A 12618-nucleotide genomic window follows, 5' to 3' on the forward strand; every position below is an offset into this window, starting at 1 on the left:
GCCTCTACTTCTGCAATCAATTCTTTTTCACTGAGCCCCAATAAGACATTCATCCAAAGTCCTTGAAAAGATCAGGATAAATTAAAATTTCAAAGAACTGGCCTATTAAAAAAAGTTTTCTAATTGTAGAGAGAGGGGCTCATTTTATGTATATTTTAAAGCTCAGCAAATTCTTCCTCTATTTCCCATAGCTCTTGTTAATTGACTTTTCTAAGCTCGTCACTTGGCATACATAAACCACAGAAATATTTAATTACATGCTTCCCACAATTCCCAAGCTCTTTTTTGTACCATAAGAAAAGTTTTGACAGTAGAAATTTTATTACTAATGTCTTTTATTGTGTAGTTTAAAACTGCCATACAATTATAATTTAAGGTAAGAAATACAATATTGGGTTAAATACAATTTAACCCAAGAATATCAAAACAATTAAAATACATAATATGGTTTCATATCTGCTACTATTTAATAGAGTAGACAAATTCTGATACAATAGGACACATTTTATAATAAAATATCAAATAGGATGTATTAACATTTAAAAATAAAACTTCATTATTTAACTAGAGGGGAAAAATAATCTTATCAACAAGATACAAAAAAAAAATGAGGGAAGTGATTGGATGGGATAGTTAATGGACTTTAAATGACAGATTTCATAAAATAACATTAAACATGCATCTTTACTCACCATGTAAAGCCCAAACAAAGCTCTCATATTTCTGTTGTTCAGTTTCAGTGCCTGTGCAAAATACTTTCTTGAAAGTTCGAGGTTTTCAAGTCCACCTTGGGTATATTTAACCTGTTAGAAATTGCAGAGTGCTGAAATCTGTTTATTTTACTACTTTGAAATATAGCATGTTTCATCATACCATAGGCATTAGTAATTGAAACAGAATTTCTGTAAACAAATGCAAGATGTTAAAAGAATTCATCTTAAAGTTGTTAAAGCTAATCTAAATTTTAAAGCATAATAATCTCCCTGAAAAATCTATTCTACGAACACTAAGATCATAAGAGTAGTTTTTAAAACAAAATGCTAAAAAAATTTTTTTAATTAAAAAAAAAAATGCTGTTCGTAAAAAAGCCAATATAATTTATTTTTCAGCTGCCTAAATGCCTCACAACTTTATATTTTCTATTAGCAGCATTCTAAATTTATACTTAAATACTGAGCTGCCCTTTTCTAGTCACCCTGACATTCCTTATTAATGAAATCCTAACCTTATATAGCATTCAATTGTATTACTATTCTTTATAGTAAAATAAATACTTCCTACTTCCAAAAATATTGATCTTAACATGTTTCCTAGAATATGGATTTAAAAATCATAATTATTGTAAATGTTTCAGAAGCCATTAAATGGTGACAATTAAGGCATCATTAGTTCAAAATTAAAGAGTATACAATAAAAAATACAAAGAATTTCACTGTTTTAAGTAAGTGCTTTTATTTTTAAAGTCATATTCCCATTATAGTAATAAAAACTTAAATCTTTTACAACCTACAGTTTTCATCAGATGTTTTAAATATTTATATACTTGCCTCACATTTAGGACATGTTCTTAGTTCCAAAATAATACCTAACATCAACAAAAATAAAATCATATACATGTTGTTTTTGAGAGCACTTACTTCAGCATACTGCTGACAGTATAAGTGGTTGTGTGGATTAGTCATCATTAGCTCCTCTAAACAAAAGGCTGCTTTAGCATAGCTGAAAAATATGAAGATGAAAAATCAATTTTAAAAGTTACAAATACCACCTTAGCTAAAATAACTTAAAAATAATTTAAAACAGTGATTGAAAATAATCTTAAAACAATTTGATATTAGGTATTTTGTTCCCCAAATTTAAAGCTTTATTAATAAAAAGCCTGTTATGCTGAATTCTTAAATACAAATAACAAAGGCTTAGATTCTAAAGCAGCCTATGAACCATCAGTAGATATTACATTCTTAAAACTGGGTTACTATTTCCAAAACATTATTCACAACACAGACTTCACAATCTTGGATCAGGTTACATATAAAATAACTTCAAGCCTATTGATCACTTAATAAAATATCTGAATGGCTGAAGTGTAAAAAGGAAATAAACATTTTATTAAATACTATCCACAAAAATCCTTTAGTGACATTATCTACCAACACATTGTATTACAAAGACTTTTCATTACTTGTTTGTCAAACACAAAATTATAATGAAGTTAGAAATTTTAAACCCATGAAAGGTAGATGAAGTTAGTGGTTCTGATACGTACTCTACTACTATTTCATTATGTGGTAAAGAAACAGAAACATCTTCCTCAAAACCTGAGGAGAGGACTGCTACAAAGGGCTCTGGAAAAATGGTTTTACACCATGTGACTGTAATTCCCATTAATGTATTTTATGTTTAAAGCAATGTGAATATCGTCACTATTTATAGGAAATCCTAAAGAACACAGGTGTTTTAAAGTTTATTCCCCATGAAAGGTGATGACAGTAGCTAACAGAAAATGGCTACCTACAATTATTTTTGGCATTTGTCACCAACATACAAAGCTACCGATCTTCACACTAAGTCTAATATACTTTTCAAAGTATACATACTGCAATTTCACATATATGTACTAATAACAGCTAACTTATATGCTCATTATGTACCACGCACTTCTCTAGGTATATTATATGTATTAATTCATTTAATCCTACCAAAACTCGAGGAAATAGGAAATTATCAAAATTTTATAGTTGAGAAGGCACAGAGATACTAACTGAAACCTAGGCGATGCCACTCTGGACAGCCTACTTATAACCACTCTGCATATTGCCTCTATGCACTATACACAATAAAAAAACATGGTAATGATGGTAGTGATGAAGAGGTCAATGGTAACATAAAAATGGGTACAGCAATCAAACTAAAAGGGCCTGAGAAACCAAAAACACCCTGTAGATTACCAAAATCATAGCACTTTAGATTTATATATACATACTGTTATCAAGGATCATATAGCTATTTAGTCTTTTTTCATTTTTATACCCAAAACCTAGCACTGGTTCCTGACATGTGATAGGTATATAATAGATGACTGAATGATTACATAAATGTCTAGAACAAAAGTATTGTGATTACCTATCTGGTATATATTTATCATTCTATAAGAGAAGAAGAAAGTGGTCTCTACCTTAAACACTTCCCTTCTAAATATGTTCCTTTTACTAAGATGATACAAAAAATTCATATTAATGCTAAGAATAAATATTCTTACAGACTTAAATGGATTGAGCACAACTATGACTCCCGTTTTTATACAGTATTAACTAAGATAAAATAGGTAGGAGTGTCTACTGAAAAATGAATGCCAAGATATTTTTCTCAAAATTTATTTAGGAGTTGCTGGATATATTTATACAGAGGAGGATCCCTTCTCCTAATTTCACAAAGTATAAAATCAAACTAATTTTGTGGATAAAGTATAGAATCAAATAAACTTAGAGCTAAAAGAAGCAGAAGATGGTCCAAGACAGTTTTCTCAACAGAAGTTCACTCAAGAGTATTTAAACCATATTGGAAAGTATGTGAGTGACCATTTTCTCAATTCTCCCAAGAACAGTACACAGTCAATTCCATTCCAAATCCATAAAAACGTTAATTCATTACAATGACTCACTGATTATAGAATTTAAATTATTTTAATCTATTTAAAGTAACCACTAGTATTAGTATGTCAGAGTCAATAATTAAATAAAGTTTTCAAAGTTCTTCCGTTCTTCACTTTTAAAAGCATTTGTATAGGGCACACATTTATCCCCATATTGCTTTATCAACATTATGATTTTTCCTTATAGGATTTTGATAATTCCATTTGTTATAGAATTTTAATAGTAAGGTTGGACCTACAAAACGGAACCACAGCCACAACCATAATTACTTTATATTATTAATCGCTTCTTGCTGATACAACATCTAGTTTTAACTACAAGTCAAGTAAAAAAAAAAATTAAGTGTGTTCAAAACACATATTTTTGTTTATAACACATTCTGGTAGTACTAATGTACACATTTTAACTAACTTTTTATATTTAAAACAAGTAAAATGTCTCAATATGATCCATTGGTATGATATATACCACTGCAATCGCTGAATAGCTAGAATTTATAAATGAGAAGCAAATATAAAGAAAATTTAAAGATATTTTTAAAAAGGGCATAGCAGAATTCCATATCCTCTGATTTCTGTAACAACAATGAATAGGCTTATATGAACATTCTACTTTGGAAATTTATTTGGAATAAAAATTCTAGATCTAGAGTAGCAATGCTGCTTAAAGTAGCTTATTCCCATGCAAAAAAGAATGACAAGATGATAAATATATCCAGCAACTCCTAAATTGCTACATTTTGCCACTGTGTCCACAAACAGTACTAAACTGGTAACACAGTAACTCATCTTTTCTACCAAAAACAAACAATAAAACAAAACAAAAAAATCCCTTACTTACTACAATGACTTGCCCAAACAGGTTAAATGACTCAAATGAACAGATTCTGATTTTCATATAGTTTAAAAACTCTAGAGATATTTATTTTCCACTCACCCTAAACCTGAAAATTGTCTCTGTGTTCAATTAGAAAAAATAAATGGTCATTTTGTAAACACCTAGCTTCAAGACCAAAAAGAGTTTTGTGATACAAGATAAAAGACTAGGTCGAACACAATTATCATTTCCCCTAAGAGTTAGTTACTTTTCAGGTGCTTTTCTGTCTTTATATTTCTTGATTTCTTGGGATTTTTCAGTTCATTTCTCTTAAGTATACATTCAACTCTATCTCAATGACTCTTTAGAGACTCAAAATAAAGCAATACTGAACGTGGCCGTTTCAAGGTGAAGCAAATAATAAATAATAGGTTAAAAATAAACTATAGCCTATTTTAGAACTAAATACAGAAATATTAGAAACACATGCAAAAAAGTTAAACTGAGAAAGAAAAAAGAAAACAGAGGTGATATATTTATGTAGTTCTTAGAGGACATGAAAGCAATAAAAACTGATATATCTCACTATATAAAAATACGAAGTTCTGTAAGTTAAAAATCAATATTAAAAAGATACATAACAAGGATATATTTTTGACAGGACAAAGGTTTGTATTCTTTATTTTTTGTCCTTTATACATAGAGCTATTAAAAATCTTTTACAAAGTTGTAACCAATTTTTCACCTATAAAAATTTACAAAGATTGAAAAAAATAATGGCACTCAGAGGGATGCTAATAATTGCTGATGTGAGAGTAAACTGGTAACTATCTTTCTAGTGAACAACAGGAATGATTTATCAACACCACTAAAAATGTGCGTATCTTATAATCAAGTAATTCTATTTCTAAGAATTTAGTCCAAGGAAACAAACTCATACAGAATTATAGTAAAAATGAAAAAAGGGAGAGGAAAAAAAAAAAAAAGATTTCTATTCCTCTAGGAAACTGATTAAAAATATTAGAGTACATCAATAAGATGGAGTAATATAGTCATTAAAATCACACTGTGAAATATTTATTGTGATAGGAAATGTCTGTTAAAACATGATTAAGTGAAAAGTATAAAAATAATTCTATTTTAGGTTTGTTTCAAGAAGTACTAAAGAAAATAAAATATAAATTATAGATAAGGTGATGCAATTACACATAATTCTGGTCTTTGTCTTTACTTTTTACTGTGTTTTCCAAATTTTCTTCATTAGGTATTTCTTTAACTTAAATTCCTTGATTAATCTGAAATGTTTTTAAATGCTTTTAATCATGATATCTTCAAAAGTCACAAAAACATTTTAAATAACTGTCATCTGTTTTAGGGACAAAATAAAACTAATGTTTGTTTCTCTCCAAAAATTGTTTTGTTTCTCTCCAAAAATTCAGTTTCATGTTATTCAAATTATATACCGTATACTTTACAAATGCTGACTTTAAGGCTATGAGAAATGGAATACAAAATTAATATATCACTGTATATTAACTATACCAGAATAAAAATAAAAATAAATGTTAGAACAAAGCTTTGAAAGATGGAGACATTACCAGTTAAGCCAAATGCACTACCACTCTCACATACATAAGATAATCCTGAGTATGTTTACATATGTGATCATATAAGCATATATACATCTATATGAACATGATTCAGAAAATAATTTACTAATAGAAAAAAAAAAAAAAGGATTCTGACAGCCAGAGCACAGAAGAGAACTGAAGAATGGTTCCCAGAATACAGTACACATTCATTAAATGATAACTATTACTTTTATTTTAGCTTCTGGTTTTACTACAAATAACAGATAACTACCTTAATTCTCCATTTCACATTACACATATAGCCCTGGGCAAAGCTAAGACATAAATGTCTTCATTCTATTTTATTTCCTGTGTCAGCTATTTGTAGTATGAGAATGAAGTTATTCATACACAGTAAGAATATGCACATGAGAATCTGATTCTATTCCCTCAGAAAGAAGAAACAAAACAATGTATATACTTCGGATTGAGAAGAACTAAGGGAAAAAAGAAAAAAAAATCCTGCCTATAGATGGAGGTTAGCATTAATGCTGCAATATTAGAAAACTGACTAAGACTAGGCTAATCCTCTCACACTGGGATTTCCTCCTGTCACTGCATCAATAAAAAAGCTAACAAAAACATTAAATATCCAATAAGCAAGTTCCTACAGCATTCAACATTCTTGATTATTCTTGGTCTTTTACCCAGGCAACAGAATGCTTCTACTTTGGAAAAGTTGATTCTCTTAATTCTAAGACTAATAAATGCATACAATTGACAGAATTTTTAAACAGCAGGGAGTATAATACTCATTGTATATTAGAACAATTTAGACTCTAAAAATTCACAATTTTGAATCATTAAAAACAGCCTTAATTCAGAAAATGCAGGCCATTCTAATTCCAAAGAATCCATCTGTATTTGAAAGAAAAACATATTCCTCAAACAAAAATAATTAGCAAAACACAAATGAGCTAATTAAAGCAATTCACATATTATAATCAACAAACTGATCTGTTTTCATTTATTTAGTTAATTTAAAATGACATGATTCATATTCTTTCACCAATCCTTCCGAAACCACTATGTCTTCTGAACTTATCTAATAGTGATAAAAAACTGCACTCCTAACAAAATTTACAACTTACTCGTGTTCATTGATATAAAGTTCTGCAAGTTCATGCCAGGCTTCTTGGTCCCCAACAAATCTGGTGAGAGGAAAAGGGTGGGGGGAAAGGTGTAGATATTCTGTAAATGAACAGCATGGAGGCAAAAAAGGAAAATCAAATGCAAATTCCATTTTAATTAAAAAAGATTTATCAGAATAACAAAACACAATCCTCTTGTAAGACACTCACTGTTCCAGATACTCATTCAGTTCCCGAATGGCCTCCACATTTTTCCCCTGGGCTTTTCGAATGGCAATCTTACGCTTTCTTGCAGCCTATGGGTTGACATTAATAAAGGATTAGGCCCTCATGATTCCCTGGGTTTTTGTAAAGAAGGTAATTTGACTGTGCAAATTATTATCTCAATGCCAGCGAAATTCCATTGTCAAACTACTGCTTAGTGGGAGTTTATAAACATACCCTATGACATCCCACTGGGGAATTCAAACATTCCTCTAACAATCACATATGCTTTACTTTTGATGTACACAATGTATGCATCATTTCATTCAAATAAATAACCATCCAGATTCTGATAATTACAAGCCAGCAGGGAATTCTAATCTTTACCCAGCCTAAAGTCCTTTACTCTGTCTCATTCATAAGATTTGTACGTTAAAAGACAGAGGAATAGTAGAGATTACGAAAAAAAAAAAAATCTCACCATGGCCACTTGAATGTCATTATAAAATATAGCTCCTGATAACTTTTTTCAGTTTTAAGAGAAAATCTATCTGTAAGTCTTTCAAGAATAATACAGGACCTGAAAAAAGTATTTTATAAGTAGACAAAACATTTCACCTTGCATTTTAAAGTTTTTTAAATGACTAATATAAGTATCAGTGTCATTAATTTATGCATTCATCAAATATATACTGAACTTTATTGTTTAACAGGTACTCTGCAAAACAATAAAAAAATGAGGTCAAAAAAAAAGAATAGATAATTCCTTACAGCAGCTCATGAGAAAAAGACACATCCAATAAAAAGACAATAATAGAGATATCCAGGGTGTTGTGGCAACATGGAGGACAGCCTAACACAGACTGGCAGAATGGAGGAAGTGTAAGGGCAGAAAGCAGAGGATCCCAGATGTGATACCTATACTGAAATAGCACAAGAAGACATTAAAAAAGCAAAAGAGGGAATTGTGGGGAGGACAGAGCATAGATGAAGGAACACAGAAGCAAAGGCAAGGAAGACAGCAACTTTGTGTGTAGTCAGACAGTAACATTGTGTGTACTCAAGGCTATCCATTTAAGGCTGTAGTTAACAGAGATTGGAGGGCATTATATAAATTATTAAATTTATATCTCCTCCATCTCTGTTTATTTAATTCAATGCAGATAGCAAAACAATAAAACAAACAAAAGCTATGGCCAAGTTAAATCTATTAATTATGGACATGATCATTATTGTTTTATATAATATAGATTCCACAAGATGCAGACAAGGGAAATAAAATGAATGGTGCTCTTTAAACAAATGGAGCTATCTAACATGGGTGAAAAAGGTGTGGGTTTTGCTCTAAAAAAGTGAAAGTCAAAAAAATCAGAATCAAGAGACTCCCTACAAATAAGACTATCAGTGATATTTATAATAACAATGATAACAGCATTTTGGCAATAAAAAAATGAAATGCTTAAAAAAAAATATATCCTTGATTATTCAACTCATGCCAAAGGTCTAACACAACACCTGCCAAATGGTAGGTACTCAAGTATTTTTGGAATAATTTTATTTTGTACAACAATGAAAGTGCCATAATAAACGTACCACTTAAAAAGCCTCAAGAATTCAGAAAGAAAGTAAAAGAAAAGCTCTAAAAGTAACTCAATCATAAAGACTTTAGGAAGAATATTAAACTCCAAATGAGAGCCTTCTCCCAAGTTCTTCTGAAAATAGATGATGGATAAATTAACATATAATTTAAAAACTAATTTCTTTTGGATATGTTGTATCTAATTTCACCAATCCAACACATTTGAAACATATTTAACTGTTTATTCCTTTCACTTATCATGATACTACTTCTACAGACAATATGGTAGAACAGAGTCCATGTTTTAAAACAAAAAAGACAAGAAATAAATCTCAACTCTTGGCACTTACCAGCTTATTAACCAAAGGCAAAATATTTAACCTTCCCAAACCTCCATAACACACAAATCTCCAAATATGAGTGTAAAGCAACTAATACAGTACATAGTATATAATATTATTGAATAAATGTTATCTTCCTTCTTTTTATACGGTTAGTCTATGCTTAAAATAGGTGTTAAGCCTTGCCAAAAGCTTTACCTATGAAACCTTTAAAGGCCCAGCACAGGCTTACTTAGTTTGATATTAGTATCTTGTCCCAATCTCTATAGGATTTGCACCAGTTGAGATATTACATAGATCTAGGGAAACTTGTTGAAAATACTGCACTGAAATATGACGTATCAGGCAAAAAGTTAAAAGTATAAACATTAAAAACAATTACCACCTCTACAGTCATGGTAAGAGCTATGGTATGAACACTATTGGATACTATTATGCACAAAAATCTCAAATGAAGATGGGTATACTATAAACACCTGTCTAGGTGTTAATTCATTTTCTCAGTAATTTAACAACAGAACCATCTCTCTACTGCTAAACATACACTGATATTTTAGGTCAGCAATATGCTGTAGAATATAGCTTTTAAAGCACTGCTGTAGTGTTTCAAAGATAACTAATCTTTAAAATACCTTTTAAAAAACAATCCTTTTGTAAATGATGGAAATCAGAGGTTTAAACAACTTAAATGCCATCAGAGAGGTAAGATTAAAAATAAAATCTGAAATTTCTGATTTCCATGCTAGATCTTTCTAGGAAACTTCCTGAAAGAATCCAAAATATTACAAGTAAAACAAGTTATTATTATTATTTTGTATTATACATATTTGTAGTGGGAGGAATGTTACAATTTTATAATAATGTAAAACAAAGAGAAATTCGGTATTTTTTAATATAAATTTATTTTTTGTTGGTGTTCAATTTGCCAACATATAGAATAACACCCAGTGCTCATCCCGTCAAGTGAGAAATTCACTATTAACTTAAATTCAGTATTAACTTTGTAACAGCCTATTTTAAAAATGAAGAGCTTTCCACCTAACATTTCACTGAAGGTTTTAAATATACCCTTTTTTTAAATTCAATTTGCCAACGTATATTAAACAACTTAGGAATCATACCCTAAAATCTCTATTATATAAGCAGTATGTTGACTGATCATGTAAAACTTAAGACACAGCACTTTATTTCCTAATAGTCTAAAGTCTAAAACAAACTTTTAAGTGGTAACTCTTAGCTACACAAAGCCAATCTTCCTGATGAAACTATGTATGATAGCATAAAGAAATACCTACATGGCAATAATTATCATATAGGCAATAATATATTATTAAGTTACATACCAAGCAACAGCCGTTTCCACCTTATTTCTTCTAAAGAAAAATACTACCACATGCTGGCCTAAGAACCGATCTTTATTTATCATGATAATTTTATAGGGATTTCATTTCTGGCCAAGATGGGAACAGATTTATCCTTTTGCCTGAACCAACTAAAGAATTAGACTAAATACACGCAACAATTTTAAGGCACAGGACAACAGGCAACAAAAAACAGTGATCCCTGAGAAGCTGAAAATAAATGAGGTGAGCCCTATTTTTATTGCCCTGGCTCATTGCTTTGAGAATTTCAGGGATCCTGTGCAAAAAGAGAAAAATCAGGGCAGCCCCAGTGGCGCAGCAGTTTAGCGCTGCCTGCAGCCCAGGGCGTGATTCTGGAGTCCCGGGATCAGGTCCCACATTGGGCTCCCTGCATGGAGCCTGCTTCTCCCTCTGCCTGTGTCTCTGCCTCTCTCTCTGAATAAATAAATCTTAAAAAAATAAAAACAAAAATCTAAAAAAAGGGAAATACCAGGCTGAGTTCAGTAGACTCTCTGAGTTCAGGAGCTGCGAGCCCAGGAAGATCAAAGGCTAGAGTTTGTAGACACAGCACTGGGAAAGAAAGAATACAGAATAAAAATTCAGGATTCCTCTTGAATCTCAAGGGTTTCCCTTGAGTCACTCAGCTTTGGGTACCCAGAAGGATTGTAATGGGGAATAAGTAACTAGCCCTATAAGCATTTTCTGGACCTCTCTAAGGTCTAAGACCCAAAAGGATCAAATCGTTTTCAAGTAACTTAATTATATCCCACAAGAAAGCTCAAGAATATATTTTGGAAATATAAAAATGGAAAGGAGCAAAGAAAACTTCTGAAAATAATAGTTTTGTTCACTATCTTGATTATGGTGATGGTTTCACAGGTATACAAATGTCAAAACTTATCAAACTGTACATCTTAGATATATGCAGTGTATTCTATATCAATTATATGTCAAAACAGTTTTAAAATAGAATTAATTGGACTGTTAAGTAGGATCTTGAATATTTATCAATTTCCATTTATTTCTTTCTTATAGTTTTTTTTTTTCCTGAAAAATATGCCTATGTTCTGAATTTCTCTAAATGTCTTGTTTGGATCGATCTTTGCAAATGCCAGTTTAAGTCTTAAAAACTGTTCCACTGGGATCCCTGGGTGGCGCAGCGGTTTGGCGCCTGTCTTTGGCCCAGGGCGCGATCCTGGAGACCCAGGATCGAATCCCACATCAGGCTCCCGGTGCATGGAGCCTGCTTCTCCCTCTGCCTGTGTCTCTGCCTCTCTCTCTCTCTCTCTCTGTGACTATCATAAATAAAAAAAAAAAAAAAAAACTGTTCCACATTTTATAAGTGATTTAATAACAGAGTTAGAATGCCTATTATAAAATATAAAATATTGATGACTATGAACAAATCTTCATCAAACTTACTACATGCCTTCTGTAACATTATGTACAAAGGGGCTAACCAGCAGTTCTTCCTGAAACTTGTCTTAAATGTCTTAAAATACAAGCTTTGGGGGGGCAAGTGGGGGAGAACACCTAGGAAAGGATTAAAAGATTAAGGTCTAACAGCAAAATACAATCTAGATCTCCCCATACTGCGGATGCTGGGACACTGGCCAACAGAAGGAAAGCAGTGTTCTGGGTCCACCAAGTCTTACGCCCAACACCCTGGGAAATGTGACATTCTAAAAGCATCTTCACCCTTGGCACAGAGGCAACTCCGTCTAATTCCAAAACAAAACTTTAAATATTTCATAAATCATAAGAGGGAGTTCACAATTCAAGGTAAAATCTGTTCTTTCTGAAATATGAAATACAACTAAAACACAATAATTATTACACCCCTTTTCTGAAAAGTATTCATTCAACAAGTATTCGCTCAAGGCCTACCATATGCTAGGTATTAGTTTATGCAACAGACATAATTTTTTCCCTTAAGGAGCTT

At 31.3% G+C, this 12618-nt stretch overlaps 1 protein-coding gene across 1 annotated transcript in view; it reads right to left on the bottom strand.

The window, feature by feature from the left end:
- The window catches only part of EMC2 (ER membrane protein complex subunit 2), a 43345-nt gene that overhangs the window by 10790 nt on the left and 19937 nt on the right, over window positions 1–12618 (bottom strand). Inside the window, exons 6-9 of the mRNA XM_041769388.1 lie at window positions 7402–7487; window positions 7192–7251; window positions 1638–1719; window positions 693–803 (exon numbers count right to left, since the gene is read on the bottom strand). Of these exons, the coding sequence (XP_041625322.1) occupies window positions 693–803; window positions 1638–1719; window positions 7192–7251; window positions 7402–7487 (339 nt within the window). The remainder of the gene's footprint in view (window positions 1–692; window positions 804–1637; window positions 1720–7191; window positions 7252–7401; window positions 7488–12618) is intronic.

The sequence above is a fragment of the Vulpes lagopus genome, chromosome 9 (genome assembly GCF_018345385.1).
Source record: "Vulpes lagopus strain Blue_001 chromosome 9, ASM1834538v1, whole genome shotgun sequence".
NCBI lineage: Eukaryota > Metazoa > Chordata > Mammalia > Carnivora > Canidae > Vulpes > Vulpes lagopus.